At 48.5% G+C, this 21,844-nt stretch overlaps 1 protein-coding gene across 1 annotated transcript in view; it reads left to right on the top strand.

The window, feature by feature from the left end:
• Positions 1–21,844, top strand: part of LOC8035077 (poly(A) polymerase beta) — a 48,348-nt gene that overhangs the window by 19,195 nt on the left and 7,309 nt on the right. The window contains exons 12-21 of the mRNA XM_029989861.4: positions 196–249; positions 325–438; positions 1,438–1,538; positions 5,998–6,067; positions 7,539–7,605; positions 8,166–8,351; positions 9,856–10,125; positions 11,416–11,523; positions 18,628–18,753; positions 21,221–21,337. Coding sequence (XP_029845721.2) covers positions 196–249; positions 325–438; positions 1,438–1,538; positions 5,998–6,067; positions 7,539–7,605; positions 8,166–8,351; positions 9,856–10,125; positions 11,416–11,523; positions 18,628–18,753; positions 21,221–21,337 — 1,213 coding nt within the window. The remainder of the gene's footprint in view (positions 1–195; positions 250–324; positions 439–1,437; positions 1,539–5,997; positions 6,068–7,538; positions 7,606–8,165; positions 8,352–9,855; positions 10,126–11,415; positions 11,524–18,627; positions 18,754–21,220; positions 21,338–21,844) is intronic.

Here is a 21,844-nt window from a genome sequence, read left to right as displayed (position 1 = left end):
AAAGGTGTATTGAGCATGCCCCTCAGTCACTGCAAAACAAAAATTTGCAAATAGAAATTAAAAACATTTTGGTCATTAGTTGGGAGATTGCAGAAGTACTAGCAAAGTCCCCTCTTCACTATTGGCTCGTGCATTTACCAGTGTTGGCTCAAGTTGTCCTTCCGAACGTTCCATTCTCTCTCTCTTTTCCGGCAGACATTTCATTGTCCTCATGGCGACCACGATGACCAAGGAGCACCATTTAGAGTGGTGGGTGCTGCTTCCTCTCTTCTCGAGCGTTCCGTTGGCTTGCTCGATGACGACCTTGGTTGCGCTTCCCCGCAGGTATGGCCTAGTAGAGTCCAAGATCCGCATCCTCATCTCCAACCTGGAGCGGCACCCATACATCGAGATTGCCCACGTCAACCCGGAGTCCTTCCCGCCCTGCGAGCCGGACGGGTGAGCGGCTCCTCTTTGTTCCGATGACGGCCTCGTGCCGCGGAAGTGTCGTAAGCCGTGCTGGCAAAATTTTACACAACAAACAGGAGAGCTGGTTGATGTTACATATTTTTTTTTTTTTTAAAAACGGAGACGACGGGTGAAGAAGGGGACAAACACAGAATGCCTGAAACTCAGCGACTAAACTTGATTGACACAAGCGATTATATATCTTATATATCGTCTCTCACACGCATGTCTCCCGGAATTTGCACGCGTCTATGTGCCCTTCTGCCACAGTGCAACATTGTGCTGTGGCAGAAAGTTGCAAGGGCACATGCAAATTCCGGGAGACGTGTGTGCAAGAGACGATTTATAAACGGCGTGTCAATAAAGTTTAGTCGCCGCACTTAAAACGTTGTCGATCGCGATTGCTCGCGCGAGGGGCGATGAACATGACTCTCATTTGGGTTTACTGCCAGAAGTTCCAGCTGGTTCCGTTTCGATTCCTACATTATTTTTCGTGCGCCGATTTTTGCAAAGATTGAATCTCCTGCAGGCATATGACGAGCACGGTGTAAAGTAAATGGAGACTTGTGGCGCCACAAGTAGAACGTTGCGACACAAAAATAAGAAAAGACAGCTTCGGTGCACTTTTGCCAAGTGAGCTCGGACACGGTCACAATGCAAGCGTCTGCGGGTTCGCGGGCTTGTCGTCACCCTAAACTTGTTCCACAACAATTGATCTGCTGGGTCGTGGCGGTGGAGCGGTTGCTGTGGAATTGCCGGAAGAGCGGCAAAGAAGAGAAGGGTGCTGACACCATGCTTCCTCCCGTCGAAGTTACCATTTCCGACAGCGCTTGTCTGGAAACTCCCGTGAACTCTCTTTATTTTAAAACATACTATCAGTTGCGTTTGAGACCGTCCTCTGTTCACCTCTAGTGTGGTGTCCCAAATTGGCCGCTGTGGGACTTGACAGACGACTTGTTTTCTCTCTTCTTTTTTCGGGAACGGGCGCAGGGATAAGCTTCAGTCGATGTGGTTCATCGGGCTTCAGTTCAGCAAGACCGAGCACGTCAACGTGGACCTCACCTACGACATTCGCTCATTTGTGGACACTGGTGAGTCTGCTGTACCCCTCTTCAATTTTTATTAAGGCAAAAGCCTTACTTGTCTCATTTAGCGGAAAGCGGCGTATGGGGCCATAACATTATGATTGAGCAGCGCGCGCCGCTCGATCGTGAGCTCAAGGATGATGCTGTCTTTCTTGTCGTCCTTGAGGTAGTCCTAGACCTCTAGGATGACCTTACTTGTCCCATTAGGCGAAAAAGCGGCAGCGGCATGCCCGAAAGATGGCCAGAAAAATACAGTGTAGACCGCATATAACGTATGTCGTGGGAGTCCCGAAAATCTGCACTATAAGCGGTACCGCGCTATAACCAAAACATAAATTTTTCAGGCCAAAATACATGCCATCAGACAACTTACCTTTGTAAAAGAATTTATTTTATCTTAGATGAAAAATAAAGCTTAGTTTGAGGAAAGTCTTTATTTCACCAGACTAGTACACTTCCCTCTCAAGTGTGTCACACATTTTGAAAGAAATGAGCGACTTTTGCCTGGCACAGCCTTTTAACGGCGTCGCGGGTTGCGGACGGACGTTGCGAGCGTTCAGGATTGCTAACCCTAATCACTTTTCTCCGGTGATGAAAACACGTGAAAATTCGCATCCTTTATATGGTACGCGCCAGTAATACCTTCAACTTGAGCACAGGCATGAACTGCTCCAAATAAGGAATCCGGGCGATGTTCGAAAACACAAATGCTTAAAATCACCACTGTAGTCGAAGTAAACAAACACGGCGACACGGGCGTCTCTGCCGTCTTGAAAGTGCCGCCACGACATCGCCGCACGAGTAGGTGGATCTTCCCTTCTAGTACGTGCTGGGTTATCATAGCGACACACAATGAAAATTCAGTCAAGGATAGCGCTTTTACGCAGAACGATGAGCTTCCACCACGCCGTCTACGTCAACGATCACAACCGATGCCATGATTGCGGATAGAAGAAGCCGGCCCGCGACCGGCATGCAACGCGCGCGAACCCTTCTCCTCGACCTGCGACTGGTCTGTCGTTGCGGTTGTTTCCAACACAGTGGAGGGCCGCACGCACGTGAACGACACGTGCGTGCGTCCCTCCGTCGCTATGGCAACTGAAGCCTCTCTCTTCGCTTCTCCCCGCTTCTTCGAGCAACCTTCTTGCCCCGCGAGTGCCGCTTGCGGCTAGCACCGTTGTCTAGTGTCGCACAGGGAAGCGTGCTCGCTGCGCCGGTTGGTCAGCGCGGTCGGCGGGCTGTTCCAGAAACTGCACTATAACCGGTATATCCCTTCGCGCGCCTGCATTTTAAGCAGTATGTAATTACATGGAGTTCTATGGGAGGCGAACTGGTGGTTTAAAAAAGCCGCGTTATACCCGGTCCTGCACTATAAGCAGTTACGTTGTAAGTGGTCTATACTGTATGTCATCGAGCACGCGCCGCTCACGCTCACACTCAGAAGGGCGGGAGAGTGATGTCACCCCCGAAGCGCCTTATGCAAAAGGTACGCTTCAGGTTTCATCTGTGCTCGTGTACTCTGTGCAATAGACTGTGAGGCAACTGCGTCTACATTTTCGGCAGCTTCCGCAGGCAAATGTGGCCGCCCACGCAAATATACCATAGCCTCCTTTAAGGACACATACAAAGGAAAAAACTTTTTTTTAAACAGTCGGGTTTGGAAAAGGAAGTCATAAGACGAATTTACAACGAAAAATAAAAATTTTTAGAGCTATATTTACGGCGCGATACGAATTTGTAGTTGGCGCCCACGGGCGCCGCGGAAAAGTGGCCTATATTTATCACGTGACTGACTGGCCACTATTTGTCACGTGGTACTTGCACTCTTTCAGAAGCTTCCTATGGTCTCGAAAAGTTACTTATTCATCTTTATTTGAAGTGCAACAAAAAACAAAGATTAATGAGTAACTTTTAGACTCAAAAGGAAGCTTTTGAATAAAGTGCAAGCAGACGTGATAGACGGCGGGGGCGCCCCGGAGCACACAAACTTGCAAGGCGGCGGCGGCGGGGACGCAGCGCGGTGGCACACAGGTCTACCACGTGACCAGCAGCGGCTCCCGCGGTCGCCAACTACAAATTAGTTTCGCGCCATAAATATAGCTCTAAAAATTTTCTTCCTTCTTTGTAAATTCGTTTTATAACATACTTTTTTCATCTAGGCTGTTTAAAAAAAATGTCTTTTTCCTTTGCATGTGTCCTTTAAGTGTCTTCCTCTAGGCGTCTTTCTCGACATCGTCTTCTTCTAGGCATCGTTCTCAACTTTGTCCTTAAGGTCGTCTTAAAAGTCGTCCTCTAGGCTAGGACGTCATCCTAGACGTCGTTCTTGACGTCACCTTTGAGGTCGTCCAAGAGATCGTCCTCAGTGTTGTCCTACACATCATCCTAGAGGTTGTCCTAGACGCCGTACTTGGCATCTAGGACGTCCTGGAGATCAACGCCAAGTATGGCGTCGATCTCTAGGACGTCATCCTAAACTAATGTAGAAACATTACTCGAAAACATTTCTCCCGCGGGGCTAGAATGCTTTCACCCCCCTACACGTAAGCAGTCTTGAGTGTCCTCCTGTATTCATTACTGCGGTCTTTATTTAAAAGTGTAATATATATTTTTTTTTTAACCTAAATTTCAAATTTTTTTGAAAAAATTTGTGTTTCAATTTTGAGGTTTTCAGTTTTAGAAACTAATTACACACACTTCAACTAATTTTGATACCCATATGCCAAATAGTTATGTTGATATAAAATATTTTCAACCCATTGTGAGGCTGTAACAAGGTAAAGGAGTTCAATGTTTGAATGCTTTTTTCTCGGTTTCACTTTTTGCTGCAAATCTCATACGAGGGAATCTTTTGTTCGAAGGTAGAAGTATTCTGATACCACAATCAAGATGTTTCTGGACTGAAATTGACCAGGGAATCGGGCTATCTACTTTATTTTGTTTTAAGTTGGAGTCCTCAGTTACAAAAAAAACAAATGTTTTCAAAAATTGACATAGGACAGATATGCATCTCATATTTTGAGGTAATCGCTCTTCCTGAAATATGTACATTTGAGTTATTAAAACTACCGTATTTACTCGAATCTAGGCCGATAGTTTTTCCAAAAAAATTAAATCCGAAACTCGGGGGTCGGCCTAGATACGAGGATCCGGCTCCGCCATGACCGCGGGACGCCATCTTGTCTACATCGCTTCGGGAAGATACGCTGTGTACCACGGAACGCACGGAACGTTCGTCTCTACTCGACGCTATGGCATCGACCAGTCGATGCCACTACTCCGCAGCTTTTAAGAGGAAAGTTGTCTTGGCTGCTGAACACTCGTCCAACCTGCAAGCCCAGCGCGACTTCGGCGTGGACGAAAAAAATGTGCGTCGCTGGAGAAAGCAGCGTGGTCAGCTCTTTGCATGTGTGGCAACAAGAATGGCATTCTCAGGACCGCGGAAGGGAAGGCACCACGAGCTGGATCGCGGCCGCATGGGACGACATCCCGGCGGAACTGATAGTAAAGTCGTTCCGAAAGTGTTGCATCTCGAATGCCCTGGACGGTACGGATGACCACGCGTTGTGGGAAGTGGACAGTGACAAAGATACGAGTGAGGACGACGAATGATCAGGAAAAATGCGGACATTAACCGTGAGCATGCCGTCGGATAAGTGACCGAAATAGTGCTGTACATTGCAGATAAATTCCGTTCTGTGTTTAATTTATGGTGTTTTTCCTATACTTTTTGGTCAACCTAGAATCGAGAATTTTTTTTTTTTTTTTTTCGGCCCTGCCGTTTTTGCGGGGTCGGCCTAGAATCGATGCCGGCTTAGAATCGAGTAAATACGGATAGCATGAAGTCCCATATCCCCCACTTTATATTCAAGCAGCCAAAATGGTATTTAATAGCTTAATTTTAATTTCATAGATTTCTTAACAAAGAGTGACACACCTTCTTATGCAGATGCGTAAATTTGTCCTAGAGAGCTGAAAGTTTGCACAGTACACCGTCTGATGTTAAATCTCCCCTGCAAATTTCATTCCGATCACTTGAGTAGTTCAGAGGTTCAACCTGTAGCCAGTGTCCCTCTTAACTCTAACAGATTTCAGAAATTGTGGGAGAAGTATTTAGAATGCCAGCTTCTTCGTAATTTTTTTTTTATTGTTTCGATGAGAGATGAAATTTGTGCCATTGGGGACGTTACCAGCACGTCCCGGTGTTGTATCCTTGAAAGGATGGTTTAGTTTCCTGCTACCAGATTTTATCCCTTCGTCAACTGAATTCTCGAAGAAAAGAAAATGGAGTTGTCGGTTTACTTCTCGAGAATAAGGATGCTGTAGTATGACTTGTCTCGGGGACGTTTTGATGGGTGTCAATGATTTCTTGCCGCTCGTTTAGTCTGCAGGATTGTCGTGGATGTTTTGCATGCGTGTTTGTTGTTGTCCAGCTACAATCTCGCTCGCTTATTGTGCCTGTTAACAGTGAAGAGACAAGCAACAGCCATCAACATTCTCAAGCAGGACATGGAGGTGGACATCAAATATGTGCGGCGGTGAGTCGTTCTGTTTCAGTTACACGTGTTTGCATGTTTTTGTGAGGAATTTGGGGAAGACATTTTGAGAGTTGAGGAAATTTGGGGAATTAATGTCAGTTGGACATATTTGTGTGGTGGGGCAGGGAATTTTAGGAAAGTGATGGGAGGATTGGGAAAATTTGGGAAGGGATGTTACTTGCACAGGCTTGTGTGGTAGATTAGGGAATTAGAGGAAAACATTGAAGTTGAGGAAGGGATGTCAGTCCCACACATTTGCATGGCGGCGAGGCAATTTGGAGAAAAGAGGCAGTTTGGGGAAGAAATATCAGTTGCACATGTTAGCATGGTCGGGCAGGTAATTTGAGAAGAACATAGAGTTTGGGATATTTGGGTAACAGATGTGAATTGTGCATGTATGGTTGGCTAGGGACTTTCAGGAAACATTGTAAGATGAGAAAATTTGAGGAATGTACGACAGTTGCACCTGTTTTCATGGTAGAGCAGGAAATTTGGAGAAATCGTTGAGGGTGGGGACATTCGAGGAAGGGATGTCTGTTGGACACATAGCATGGTTGGGCAGGGAATTTGGGGAAAACATCGCAAGAGTTGGGAATTCCAACTCTCGCAATGGATTCCCCTGGAACGGGGGGGAACCAGAGTTGATGGGGAATTTTGTTTGGCTGGAGAAGTAAGACAATTAGAGGATAGGTATTATTTATTTTACATTTTCAATGACTCCTCAGAATGCAAGTTCGGTGTGTATTGGTCACCCAATGAATAAAAGGTTCATGATTGCGATCACGCCTGGTGCTATTAAAAGCTCTTACTTTTTTTGGAGCTCGCAGGGGGTAACTACGTTCAGTGAGACACTGATGGCTCTGAACCTATTCTTCATATTGTCGCAGATGGAAAAGGATTGACAGGCATAAAACCGAAAATAAAGGTTTAGTAATCGGCGAACTTGGGCCAGAAATAAAAGAAAGAATGAGCGTCGAGAAAGAAGCAGCGAATTTCGAAGGCGGCAGAAGCGAGCGTCTAGGCGTCGGCGTAACAGCTGGATAGCACATGGGTGCAAGAGTGTCCGAGTCAGCAAGGCCACGCTAGGATCCTTATCTGCTACACTCTATCTCAAACATTCGGCCTAGAATGCTTGAGCGTCAAACACTCGGGAGACTGACTCGGCAACGTCATGTTGGCCTCCTTATCTATTACACTTGGTATCTAGAACATTCGAATCGAACGTCGAATCATTTGGGGTAAGGGTAAACGCAAATCTTCCACAAGTGCGGAGTATCATTCGTCCATGCACAGGGCAGTATTGATTGGGAAATCGAGAAACGTTTAGCTATTTCGAGATAGAGCGTGCTAAACCTTTTTGCCACTTGCTCGTACATATACACTTCATACAGAAAGACTGAAATTATAGGAAAAACAAGTGGTACAAGTCCTGCAGGTTGAGTGCTGGTTTTCCTTTCTTTTATTTTTTCAGGAGAGAACTGATCAAGTATTTGCCCCAGCCGATCTTGAACCGTTGCAAGAAGAAGGGAGGGAAGTCGGTGAGTGTCGCGCCGTTGTCTTTCTTTTGTGAAAACCGGGTCGACTGGAGACAGTGCCGCGAGAGTAGCAGGATTCTGTTGCTACGTTGTGCATGAAGGTGATCTTCTCCTGCCTGTTAATTTTTGCAAAGCTTGTAAACTTTTATAAAGAAAAAGATTGGATGAGGATGGGATCTACTTTTTCTATAGCTCTGGTTTTTGAGGAGAAAAAAGTAGACTTTGGGTTCTCACACGGGGTTCCTAGGTACGCAGGAGTTCCCTAAAGCTCAAGAGTTCCCGAACTCTCTCAGTCGTTGCCTCTGGGTATTGTGTTTTTACGATTCAGGTGCTTTTTTAGAAGATCTGTAGGTACGTAGGCTCATCGGGGCAGCTTCGCCGTGCCAACCTCACAGGTATGTTGCTGTGACTTTCATAGCAACGTTCCCGCGAAAACGGACGTTTTTGGGGGTGCGGTGCGACTTCCACGACGGCGTGACTTGCAGACTGGGAAACGCGGTATTGGAACGGCCTGCGCCTGTTGGGAGACGCGTGCCCCAATGCGGCGGCGTCTTTCCGTGCAGAGCCTGACGCCCAACTCGACGAGCAACAGCCCGGGCAGCACCCCGGTGGCGGGCAAGAAGCCCCTGGCCACGAGCAAGTCGGACTCGGCCCTGCTGGGCCTGGTCGGGGTGGACGCCAACAGCTTGGCTTCGGACGGGGGAACGCCGCAGCCCGGCGAGGCCAACGACGCCGCCCTCCTCAACCTGGTGCGTGCCTCGCCTTCGCCCACTACCGCGCTGCTCGTCCTCGGGTCGACACCATCAAAGTTGATAGTTTCTTTTCTTTCCATCGAAAGTAGAACTAATCACGCTGAAGACATCATAGTGACCGTTGGGCCAATCTGGAAGGTCGACCACAGCGACGCTTTTGGTCGGGCGTGTCGTTAATAAGGTCAGCTTCGGCGCTTTTGTCTTCCGGTGCAGTATGTAGCTTCAGTAGAGCGTGCAGCCTACGACTGCACGTTTAGCATGCAGCCGGCGTCTGCTCTTGGAGCGAGGACTTTCCTCGGCACGTGCTTGACGCCAGCGAAGCTTACTAGACGTGCCAGGAAGGCTCCTCCTTACGGGCCTTGCGTACCACTAAAGTGGAGCTGGAGCGACCACGACGAATGCAACAGGGGAAGAGAAGGTTGGGAAATGCCGAAGAGACAGCCAATTTTTTCGGTCGGCACTGCATCACCCTTTCGCCGGACCGTTTGACAAAGCATAGATTGTTTTTGTGGCATGAAAATGATGTTTATTTTCCTACGCCTACTACTCGGTATTGTCAAGGAATATAGTCTGTTGTTTTTGCTAGAACACTTTAGTGGTACCAAAATTGCAAAGCCGGAGACTTAGCTAGGTCCTTCTGCCGAGCTATTCAGCATATGTCGAGTGATTGTTCGTCTTCCAAGAGTGTCTGGATGTTTCCAACAACTCTCACACTGCCCAATTCTTTCAGCTAAGCACTGGGAGAATTTGTGATGAAATATTTAATGGGCATTGCAAGGAGCAGTGTTTAGATTGGTATTGTTTGTCCTCCTATTTGACCAGAAGCACGGTGTAAGAATCATAGGTGTGGACGCTGAACATGTTGCAGCTGCCAGGTAAAGTCCTCTCCTCACCTCGGTTGCAAGCGGTGCCACCAGATGACTCTTTGACAAGCGGCTCGTGGCAGCCTATCACAGGCCCGGTTTCCTATGCTTCTTTATGGGACACATTCTTCTTTTTAGAGCCGTTTTCTGGGTGCGCCGCATCGTGTAGAACTTGGCACTCTTGCTGCACATGTTACTTGGACACAGCTTTGTCGTTCACCTTTGTTTTGTGCCTCAAGGGTGGCAAGAAAAGTTATGAACGCATTCAAGCGGAAGGCTCCCTAACGCGGTGTTCGAGCCTGTGTTCGTTGAGGTTGGAGCAGACGTGCTGAGCGGTAAGCGCGTGCCCAGGTCCCATGGCATCAAAACAATTTTTTTTTCTTTCTCAGTTGCATTGCTTTTTTAGCAGAGACGCTGTCGGCATAGGCCAATCGTGTGTGTGCCACTAGCCCTCTATCTAGTTTATAACATTGCAGCATTTGCCGCGCTGTTTCCTCTCCCAAAGAGTATCTTGCACCATGACCAGTGGAAATGCAAATTGCAACAGCGCCACCTCGCAGCATTTTTACGGATAGGGTCTGTAGTTGCCACGGTGTCGAGCGGTGGCGTCCCGGTGCCAACGTCCGCTGCGGTCCCAGTCTGCAGGGTCCGTGCCAGGCCTGCAGTCCCAACACAAGCGGAAGCTGGACCTGGAACCCGGGAGTGCCGAGTCCACCCCCGGCGGACAGGTGGGCGGGGCCAACTCCACGGGGGAGGAGGAGGAGGAGGAGGGCGGGGCCAAGCGGTGCCGGTCGGACGAGGCCAACAGCACGGCGTTTCTCGATGCCATCGGACTGGGCAAAGGCGACCTCCCCTTCCTGGAGGAAAGGGTCAGCGACGGCAACGGCAGCGCAGAGGCGGAGCCGCAGGTGAAGAAGGGCTTCTAGATGATGCCGGCCTTGTCCGGCAGTTTTGGTTAGGGAGATTGCATCTGGCCGGCTAGGCTGGGATAGCTGACCACCATTGGGTGATCGTTGAGGAAATCTATAGATGAGTCCAGCCAAATAGGGAAAACCTGGAATTGTAGGGAATGCGGAACCGTCCAAGATTAACGATAATTGGCAAAATCTGTCAAGAGTGTTTGCTGACTAGGGAAAACATGGTATTGTAGAGAAGGTGAACAGCACGGCGCACAAGAAGACAAGGGCAGAGGAAAGGAACATGCACAACATGTGTCGTGCATGCTCTGTTTCTCTGTCCTTGTGCGCTGTACTGTTCACCATGGCATCGTACCAACTCGCCCAGCTTACCACGCTTCTGCAATTGTAGAGAACTTTGGTCCTGGCCAAGAACTGTATTGATCGGAGAAAACTTCCGTCCTGTGTAGAACTGGACAATAATTGGTTAAAAGCGTGGAACAAAGCTGAGTCCTCGTAGACCCTTTTCAAAACAGCACTAGGATGACACCTGTGGTTGCCACTCATTTGTCGTTACTCCCACTGCTTAGCTTTCGATTGGACCCGAAGCCAAGCCAGCACAACGATTTTAGCTTTTGTTAACAGGTCTGTAGACCTTCTGCTGAATTGCACAAGCGCCAAGGAGAGTGCGGGGAACGTAGGTTTACACGCTGCCCACGCTTGCCTTACTTGTATATAAGGGTCAATGTAAATAATTAAGGTAAGTGGCTCACAAACCCACGTGCAAGATGCCATTTGTTTAAAAAAATTTGTTTAGAACAGTTAGTGCCGCAGACTCCAGCAAGTGCAGCACGCCTGGCTACTCTGGCAGCGTTCTCCTCGGTGCTCGAGCAGTTAAATTTAGCAAAAGGTCTATTGGGAGCATATGTAGGGTATCTATATGTAGTGCAACTTCTTAAGAATTCAGAGGAACTTCTAGACTTGTGTCCGTCCTACGTCCCTTTTCTCTGGCTCCAGGGTTACCATGTAAGTATTGAACCAGCTCGCCTGCACTCTTGCTTTAGTTCTAGACTTGCAGACAGCTTCCAGCCTTCATGGGGGGAGGTAGTTGTGCGTTACAAAAGTCCCTAGAAGGCGTTTCTTGAGGGTGGAAACGTCAAAGAACAAACCCTTCCTTCGTTCGTTTATGCCTACCCTCTCACTTGTTTGGGAACGGGCGTGCACCTCATTGCTTTGCAGAAGTGTTGGCTAGCCTGAAGGAAAGATGGAGAGAACCATGGCGCGCGTGCCGCCGTCTTGCAGGTGGAGAGTTCGCGGCCTGCGGAGAACTGCGCGGTTGCAGACACCTCCCTCGGCGGCCCGGAGGAGCCGTCGCGGTCCAAGGAAACTGCAGTGGCCGACTCGTTACAGGTGTTGTCTCGTCTTGGCACCCTTTGTTTCGGGGCATTAGAGTAGCCCCAGAAGCAAGTGCTACGGGAGCTTTTTTTTTTGGGTGGAAATACCAGCGTGCAGTTAGGGGTGTTTTCGGAAGTTTGTTGCAGAGCAGGAATGGTATCATGTGTAATAAACAAATGCAACATGCAGTACTTTTTTTGCTAATATTTTATTTAAAATGTTTAATAAAGATAAACTGCCTCTGGCTAGGCTAAAGACCTGCTTGCATCTTGTTGGCCTTACTGGGAAGTCTTATGTAACTGGGAAGCTAAATTGGGGACAGGCAAAGACTGCTTCCTCAGCGTTTGCTTTTGTTTGGGGGGGGGGGGGGGGGGGGGGGGGTAGTCTAAAAATTTGACATAAAAGGACCTTAGTGACTCGGGCAAAGTTCCATCCTGATGATCCCCAATTTATTGCACAGAGACGTCTTGTAACCGGGATTTTCTAGCCACGCTAAAAAAATGGCAAGGCAGTGTAAAATTGATTTTTAGTCCTCTGCTGGGGCCTGCCACCACCCTTGGCTAATTAGTTTGTGTACAGACCCCCCCAAAATTCCTTCTTTTTGTAGGGGCGGGTCACTCATTCTCGCGTTGCATCGCAGATAACTTGTAACGAAACTCGTCTAATGGCGCCCATTTCGATAGTATGTAAGGGGCTTAGCTGCTAGTATGAGAGGTTTTGCTGTCCAGAGCTCAACGCACGAAGCAAACGGAGTCTAGCGGCTATCTACCGATGTCAAGTTGTAGGAACGCGTTGGTTCGCACTCTAAGGTGGTCCGACGACCTCACACGCTGCCTGCCCCAGCAGCGTCCTTTCTTCCACCGCCTCTCGTAGGGGACGGGCTGATGCGCCCCTTCGCACGTCGCTACCCTCTCTCGCTGCACCTCCTTCGCCGCCCTCGGACCTCCGCCCATGCCGATCTCTCGGAACCCTGCACGGCTTCTCGCACCGACCGCATGCCACCGGACGCCGTTGCGAGTCCGACTGCACGATGCTCTCCTCTCGCGTCTTCAACTGGATCAAAACCTGCACGAACTCGCGCTTTTAAACTCCGTTCATCCCTGAGCCGACGGCATGGTGAGAGCCACGCGCTTGTTGGACCGATCGTACGTTTATCTTTCGCCACTTGGTCCTGTTTCCACCCGTACCCTTGCGCAGAGAGTGGGGTCGGGTGACGAAAGGGAAGCGGTTGGTTGGTCCTGCGGCTGTGAAACTTTACCGCACTGTCGGCTTAGGGACGAACGGAGTATATTTTTCGTCGCATAGTGTAGACATTGTTTGTTTCTGGGGCCACCCGGCGTTGGAAGAGCTTTGGGTCGTCCGTTGCACGTCAATGTGGGCTCACTGTATTGGCGGCATGCGTAGGCTCGTAGCTTGCGCAGGTACTTCCCCTGCACGAGCGCTCAACTGGTGTAACGCCCCCTTAAGACTGCGCTCAAACCCGCCGAATCTCTGACTGTGAGAGCAGCACAGAAATTGAAGCTCGTCGTTTTGTTTGAGGCCGCAGCAGTGGTCGAGAAATGTCACCTTCGAGGGTTGTGGCCTCGGGCGACAAAAACAACTTTGACAAGCGGTGCCCCAGAAACATGCTTGGTCTATACCGTACGCTTTGGAAAAAATGGCGCAAAAACTTGGAGCAGTTGATTTTGGGTGCTTGGTGCTTCTTGGTTGCGGTGGTTGCCACTATGGGCTGGTGTCTGCTGCATGCCTATTTCTGCTCGTCAATGACTGCTTTCTCTGAAGGCACGAGCGCCGTGTCTCGAATCGTCGATATTGTATTTTCTAATTTCTCTCGTCGTGACAACGTCGCGTGGCCCGGAATTTGGACCAGGGCTCCGGTGACTTCTAGTTTAGGCGGAAGAGATGCGAATGCCTTTTGTCGCGACACCTCTTTGCCGCAACAAATGGCCCGAGGCGTCTTTTCCGTTGCATGTCGTGTAAATCTCTGTACAAAAGGCCGAAAGTGCATTGGCCAGAAGCTGCAAATGTCATTCGTACCAATAAAGCAATATTATCAGCTTTTGCGTTGCCTGCTTTCGCGGCCGCGCTGCTTGTATAAGGTATGTTGCTTGTATATTGCCGCATTGAATGTTTGATGGGGTGCAGGGCATGATTGGCATGTGCATGGAAACAACTTGCTTGCATGGCTGTTAAGCGTGTGGTTGTGCTTGCTTTCGGTCTTGGTTGTGGTTTGAGGGTGGATGTGCAATATGTAAAATAGTAATATAATAATAAAAGGTGCAATAAGTATACGAACGTCGGGAAACTTGTGCCGGTAGGAGTCCTTTATGGAAAGTTCTGTGCCGTGCTGCAACAAAATCAAATGGTGGTTGCAAAAGGCGATGATGTAAAGAGCTGCACAGATTTTTTTTTTTTTTTTTTTTAAAGGTAAATTTTGTCACTTGTGGAAAACGACAAATTTGTTAGCCTGCGTTTATTTGTTTGTTTTATTTACATTAAAAGATGGTCACAGGATAAAAACAATTTTTTTTTTAAGTGGCCTAGATGGAAAAGGATGTTATAAAACAAACATCACGTGACTAGCCGCTACAGTCACGTAGTGCTTGCGCTCTTTTGGGAGCATCCTATGGGCTGTAAAAGTTACGTATTAATCTTTGTTTTGAGTGCAACAAACAAATGATGATTAATAAGTAACTTTTAGAGCCCATAGGAAGCTCCCAAAAGGGTGCAAGCACCACATGATAGACCTTTGTGCCTGTCAGAAATTAACGGCGGCGGCATGGAGAAACGCGTTCAGCCAGCAGTGGGCCGTGCTCAACGTACAGCAGCAGCGGGGTGATTCTGGGGACTTCTGCGCCGGCACTGAAGGGCTCCGGTGTAACTTGCAGCGGCGGCGCACAGGTCTACAACGTGACTAGTGCAGGTGCCAACTACAAATTTGTTTCGCACCATAAATATAGCTGTAAATTCATTTTATGACATCCTTTTCCTATCCAGCATATGTCTTTTAAGTGTGAAGGTAGTTTTTGCACCTGTGCAATGACTATTCGGAGAAAAGATTAAGAGGTACTGCATGCTTGCAACGAAGCGTTCGGACCGGTAGCAATTTTGAGTGTTCCTAGAAGTATCTTCCAGGTGTTAAAGAATTGCCCATATCTATCCATGGAGCTCATTATTAGTGCCAGGTGTATATATGGAACAAAAATACTCTGTCTGATAAATGGAAAGTTTGTCTAAAAATGCTTGTGCTTTTGAGGAAACCAGCCTTGGCTTTGGTGAAAGACTCCAAAATGTAAGAAGTATGAGAAGATGTCTGTTTTGTGTTACAACTGATAATATTGTATTTTCGCTTTCTGATGCACTGGAGGGCAAGATTCATTTGTGGATGTAATTGCTATCAGATCTGACTAAGGTGACTCACATTGTTGACACCAAATATGTAATACCGAGCCTAAAAGGAAAGCTCAGATTCAAGCGGTAAGTGTTGTAAAAGGACACTTCGTGTGTGTGGATTTTTTTGGAATATGGTTGCCGAGTTATATGCAAAGTCAGCCTTTAGGTTGTGATCAGTCTGCTAAATGCACACAGTAGCTTCATGAATAAGGAGTTTTTTTTTTTTTCACTTTTGGACGTTCTAACTTGAATTTAAAAGATGATGTTTGCTTGGTGAACGTCGGTGATTAAACAATATATAAAAAAAAAATGGTTCACTGACCTGCAGGCTAGTGCTAAACACATCTGGCCCCAGTGCAGGTAAGCGAGCCGCAAGTAGCTGATTATCTAACAGAGTCCTATCAATTACTCACTTTGCTCACTTCGAAGTTCACGCTATTTGTATGCAATGCAATGCAGGCACCCTGAAAGGGGCACTGACACCCCAAAGGTCTATTTTTTTATTGTCTAAAACGATGCAAGTTGCAGTCATAGACACGCAAAAAAATAAACGCAACGCAAAAAAAAATTTACCGCGCGCGTGCACGCCTTTTTATTTTTGGTCTTCCATTCTCCCGCCTCTCGCCTCCTCGCTTCTTTAGATTCGTGACGTCAAGAATTGTGAAATTTAGAAGCTTTGTAGGCGACATTTATATAACATTTGATAACAGCAATCGTAAAACATGTTTTATAACGCAATTGCGAATGCACTACGGCCCTTTTTGAAATATAAAAAATCAGAGTCTGTTTTGGTGCCGTCTCCTGGATTTGTATCCTCCCACGGAAAACAGGCGACATCGCTCAAAACCGGTCCGCCGGCGCTCGCTCCTTTCCTCCTCGCTTTGGGTCGCTATGGCAACAGCAGGGAGTCGTGAAAGAAAGTGGACTCTCAGGACTCCGCAATATTTGACGTCAACGCACCGGCGCGGATCGCGCGGGAACTTTGGATTGACATTTGGAAATTAGTTCTTTACTTCACAAATACTTAGTTCCCAAATTTCGAATTTTGAGGGTAATGTCCCGGCATCGTTTTCAATCGTTTCGGATGATAAAAAAAAAATATAATTTTGATGTTTCAGTGCCTCTTGAAGTGTTGCCTGGTGGTGCCTACAGGTGGCGAAAACATGTTACCTAGTTTTTTTATAGTTTAAGGACCACCTCATACCAGCCAAAACATTGAATTGCTCCACCACGGATCAGCAATGGTCTTATAGCCTAAAATCATTGTTGCCAGTTGTCTGGAGCTTTACCTGAAATCATGATAAACGTTTTTCCGTACTCCAGAAATGTGAAAACGGTCTGCGGTGACAAAACGGTATCGCAAGAGTTTTTCAACGCAACGTCTAATGCGTGGGAGGTTTAATTTTTTTGGTTGTAACGATCGCTGATTGCACCAGTTTTGCACCAAACACCAAATTGGCGGCGCCCACGAAGCTGTTGAGAAATGGAGTGTCGGTACTCTGTTTGGTGGCTTGAGACGACTATTTATGCATTGTGGAGGAACGTTGGCTGATGGTAAGGAGGTAGTCGGAGCTTCTGGCATATTCTTAAAGGGACGCTGAGCCGCTTTCTGAGATGGCCTGTTTATGCTCGTAACTCTGTGAGCTCTAAGCATCCTAAAAAAAAAAAAAAAATAAAACGTGTTTGTGCGTGGCCGACTTTTCCCTTAAAATCAATATTGGAGCTTACAATCTGTATTGGGAACTAGAGCAGGCACCAGAGGGCGCTGTCAGATGAGGGAAAGAGTTCCTGTGTGCAAGCTCCTGTAGGCAGCAGCGTTCAGTGTTCATTCATTTGAAATCAAAAGTTATGCGAAAAAGCCCCTCTTAACCCGTGCAGGGGCCATGTTGATGGTAGACCGAGTGGACGGGCGGAGTCCCCTAGAGTTTGCGTGCTGTGGTAAGCTCGCGTTGCCATGGTTGCGCGAGTGTTCCCTGTCGGCCTCCAATGCTGCATGAGTGATGTTCAGTTTTTGGTTGATAGCATGGTGAAATACCCAAATGGGCCAGGATCTGGTAAGACAGACAGGTGGTGGACCACCACCTGTTTGTTGTCGTTTCTAGAACCACTAAGCTACGCTTCAGAGTAGCGACACTCATCTTGGTGCTTCAAAACACCGAATCTGATGCTGAGGAAGTCGCACTTTTGAATTGTGACGGTTGGCAGTTGCGTGTGCTCTGTACCAAGCACCAAGATGGCGGTGCCCACACTGGTGTTAAGGAACAGAGTGTTGATACTTTAGCTAAGCGTAGATCATTTAGTGGCTCTAGTCGTTGCAATGATCAGGTGAGCGATACATGAATGATACACGGCGAGCATGTGTTTCGAAATGCGTCTTTTGCGCATCGCAACGCAAGGAAGAGCATGCCAATCAAAGGGCGACATAGAGAATGCGTAAGGAATGTGCGATGACTAAGCCGCCAAGCGCGTACCGTCATTGGGGGGGGGTTTGGTAGAGGGGAAACAAAAGCATGCGGGTGCATTGGGAGGGGAAGCAAACGCAGAAGGCGCACAAAGAGTGGACGAACCTGCACTCCGTATACCGCCCACGAATGGATAATCTATGGCCTCATGCAAAAGCAAAGAATGTAAGCACAGTTGGCTATTTAACAGTTAATGGAGCTGTAGAGCAACTGTAGTAGAGGCTTTCCTGCGCAGCACTGGATTTTTCTTTGTCACATGATTGAGTTCGGAGAACAGCAGCGCAATGGCCCGTGGAAAAGACTCGCAACTCTCTAGAAGGGCTTCTCTTTGTCCGACGGCGCCCTCTGGTGTCTGTGATAGTTCTGAGGGAATCAATCATTGATACTGATTATAAGAGAAATCTGCCACGCATAACTGTAATGTATTTTTAATTTTTTTTAGCATAGACTTCAGCCCATAGGTCGGGTTATGACCATAAATAGACCATGCGCCAAGGAAGTGAGGGAGAGGAGGAGACGAGAGCGCAAGGGACGTTGGAACGCCGTGCTCTGATTGGACTGATTAGTGGGTAGACCTAAAGCTAGCTGCCTTTGTCTCCACTGCACTCGTCAAATGCGTTAAAACACAAAATGCCAGCGTCCGGCGTTGGCTCGCATTCGAAGGCGTTCAACTAGTGCAGGGGTTCTCAAACTGGGTTCCGGGGAACACAAGGGTTCCACGAGCTGGTCTCATGGGTTCCGCGAACACCCTAATTGAAACCCCCTCCCCCCCCCCCCCCCCCCCATGCCGCAGGCTGCGCGGCAGGACTATGCAAAGCACCTTCATCTCACTTTGTACTGACATTGCGATTGATATGGTGGGGATATATGGGGAGCAACACAAGCAAAATTGCCTACAATTGTTAATCTGTTGCTTCTCAATCGGCAAATATGGAGGGGGGGTCCGCGGCAGTTTTTGAGGCTTCCTGGAGTTCCGTGAGGCCAAAAAGTTTGAGAACCCCTGAACTAGTGCAATGGAGACAAGCAGCTAGCTTCAGGTCTGCCCGCGAATCATTTCAGTCGGAGCTCGGCAATCTGACACCCCCGCACGCTTTTGTGTCCTACTCTCCTTCAGCTTCTGAAAATGGCGCTCGGAGCGCGTTTGATGTGAGCGGGCAGTGTCTGTTGGTAGTCCTTTCGGGTTTCGACTCAGTACCGTAGAAACATAAGGAAGAGGCTGACGTCGCCGCGGCGCCGCCTGCATTCCGTCTCTTTTCATGCGCAGGACTCTCCTGTCTCGTCCACTACCAGTGGTACCACGAAGCGGCAGCTGGACGGCGAGGCGGAAGACGTCGCCTCCGAGAGCACCACCAAGCGGCGGCGCACCAACGAACCGCTCGACAACGCCGAGGTAAGGGCCCCCGTACGGCTCGCCGCCGTGGCGGCTGGTCCCCAACGGGGGTCCCGCGCATTTGCGACGAAACGTCCGCTGACAGTCAGTTGTCGCGACAGAACTGGGCCGGAGGTGACGCTTTGGCCAAAAAGGGGACGAAGACTGTACGCTCTAACCGAAACGTCTCAGTAACTCGCCACACCCTCTGTTCGAAATAGCCGTGACCCACATACAGAAATGTTAGAACGCACTGCCGCCTGTGAAGAGATTGATCTAAACAGGTGGGGGTTCCCCAAGGAAGTCTCGCAAAAACGCAAGAATTGTTGGGTACCTACGTCGAGTGAACGACCTGCTCGTGGCGCACTGTCTACCAGTGAGTTGGTGTCTGATTTTTAGCTTACTATGGGTGCCGACGAGATGAGAATCACAGGGCGGCTCTTTCCGACACCCGGTCTCCAGCACACGTTCGTTGCTTTCCGTCGTACTTCGGCTGCATGGGAATGCTCGGGGATTCCAAGATGCCGAAGCATTGTCAAAGGTAGGAAGCTTGCGTCGGTGGCAAGACAACAGTAGGACCTCCCTGCTGTTCTCGCTGCAGCGGCGACTACGTAGCGTAAAATACCTAGCAAGCGTACACTCAAGAATGGGAGGTGGTCGTGAAGAACTGGAGGATGGGCGCTTGCTAGGTTTGAGAGCGAAAATGCGGAAAAAGCACGCGATCGGGCAGGGCCCTCGCTCGGTCCGATCGCCGAACTCGAGACAGCCATTGTTTTCCAAATTTGCAATTTGCAGGGTGCTCTGGTGCGCGAAAACGGAACTTCTTCGTTTCTTAGCCGACAAAAGAGTGCCCTATGATGGTCAACGGCAGTTTTTCTGTCGATGGCACTTAGCACAAAAAGCAACGCGACCGTCTTTGGGTCAAACCACTGTCCAAGAACGAACTGCAGGCCGCAGCGCATTCATTTATGTCGATATATCCGACGGACGAATTGTGTCCCTGGAAATTCTTCGAACACAAGTTTGTTGGCCATGTGCACCTCGCATTTACCCTGTTGCTTCCACAACTTGCCTCTTGCAGCCATAACTTGCACGCGTCTGCTGCCTTGCTCAGTTTGGCTTGACTTGGTTTAGCCTGGCCGCTTGACGGCTTAATTGATTTGGCGGCTTTGTGGGAAAAGAAAACAAATCAATACCAAAGACTGTTGTGGGAGTGCGTTCATTATGCCAGTAAATATAGTGAGTAGTTTATTGAGAAAAATTGAAAGGTAATTGATTACGCACCGTCTAGTCTTCGTCCCTAAAGCCACCTCACCTGTGCTATGCCTCTGCGGTCCGCCGGTCGTGGAGATATGTCTTGTGCATGTTTTTGAACCTGCTTAAAATAGGGGAGTGGACGCTTGATATGTCCTTTGATTATTTTTTAAATGTCTCAAAAGTAGGGGGTGGCCGCTTAAAGGGAAACTCCGCTTCATTTTTGTTTTTGAAAAAACAATACAGTCCTTTTCAATATCACCTGAGAAGATTACACGTCAAATATTACCCCGTAGTTCTGTCTAAATGTTTCTTAAATGGTCCGGCTATCTTTGCAACTCGCCAAGTTGCCGAAATCGGCCAACTCGAGCGGGCGAATTGAGGCGCAACCAACAGCGCAGTCAAAACTACGGCGTGGGCGTAGCCAACATTGAGCTAAACGTCATCACCATTGCCCCCTTTTATTTGTTTTTACTTCTCCGGGCAAGCGTAACGGATGACGTCAGCAGCGTTTTCTCTCGGCGCTCCTGCGGTGTCCACGCGATTGGCGTAAAGCGCCTGCACAGCGCGCTTGGGAGACGTCCAACCGCCCTGCCGTGGTCCCGCTGTCTCCTGCGTCACAACGGCCTTCGTCGTCTCACCGTTTATGATTGCTGTCTCTCGGAGCATCGTCCGCACTTCGGACACTATGTGCGCAGAGTTATGCTGCAGTTGTGCAGACGTCGTCGAATGTCGTAGACACCAAAACGTGGAGAAGAGTACGATGCAGTCGACACCTGCTCCTGGCACATGCCCGCCCCAATCCCACCCGTCATTGAATAAAGTATCACGTGACATCTCGTACCACGTGATAGCCACATCCTTGGCGGCCCAAGGTCAATGTTAGATTTAATTGGATTTAAAAATAAAAATTTTATTTCTCCCGAAGCAAGTGGCGTAGTGTCTTTTGCTAGGGCTTTTTAATGCGAAATCACTCACTATCCCTAAATGTTTGGAATTGAGCGGAGTTGCCCCTTAAGGTACATTCACACTGGCGTTCGAATCGCAACCGCTAAGCGGATCTGCTCATTTTCGTCGTCAGACGTGCAGGAATTTGTATTGAATCTTTAAGCAATCGCGTCTGCAATCGCTTTGCCAACGCAGTTCCACCGCTAGTGTGAATGCAGCGCTATTGTGACACGGGCGCATGCTCGGTATTTTACGGTAGTCGTTCCTTTCTCTCTCGATATTGCAGGTGGATCCGGCTGAATGCGGCCCGGTCTCCTCTTCGCACCCCAAAAACCACCTGCTGAGAGAGCGTGAGCCACTCGCAGCAGACAGGGCTCTCGTCACGGGAAGCAACTGCGCGGAGGTAACGTCGCGGACATCGTGTCTGTCACGCGGCACCGTTGCGGGAAGGCGTCCCAACGTCGCACGCACGTCCGCTTATCTCTGCCGGCTCGCAGCGCCCCGGAAGAGCTTCGTAGCAACAATGTGCCGGACTAACCGCCGCTTGTTTTCCGGCGCTGCTTCCCTGTTACATTATGGTTGCCTGCGGATTGATAATGCAAAGTTTAAATCGTCAACAGCCTGTCTTTAGGCTTGGGAACTGTGGGACTGGCAGATTGGAAAGATGGAGGCGGTATGGACAGCATGGTGAAAAGGAACTATGTACACTGGACGAGTGGCTTTCTTTTCTTACACCATTTGATTCAATGTTTTTTGTTTTTTTTATGTTATTCATTGTCTTCAACTTTAATAAACTATCATTTTCAAGTTAGAGTTTTGAATGAGATAGTAGCAGTGTTGTATGTCACATGTGGTAACAATTACATTCAGTAAAGTGAAATAATTTACCAACCACAAGTACTTCTTCCAA

This window comes from Ixodes scapularis, unplaced genomic scaffold, assembly GCF_016920785.2.
Source record: "Ixodes scapularis isolate PalLabHiFi unplaced genomic scaffold, ASM1692078v2 PGA_scaffold10__122_contigs__length_95168666, whole genome shotgun sequence".
Classification (NCBI taxonomy): domain Eukaryota; kingdom Metazoa; phylum Arthropoda; class Arachnida; order Ixodida; family Ixodidae; genus Ixodes; species Ixodes scapularis.
The sequence above is the reverse complement of the archived record's forward strand: the minus strand, read 5'-3'. Positions and strand labels throughout refer to the sequence as shown.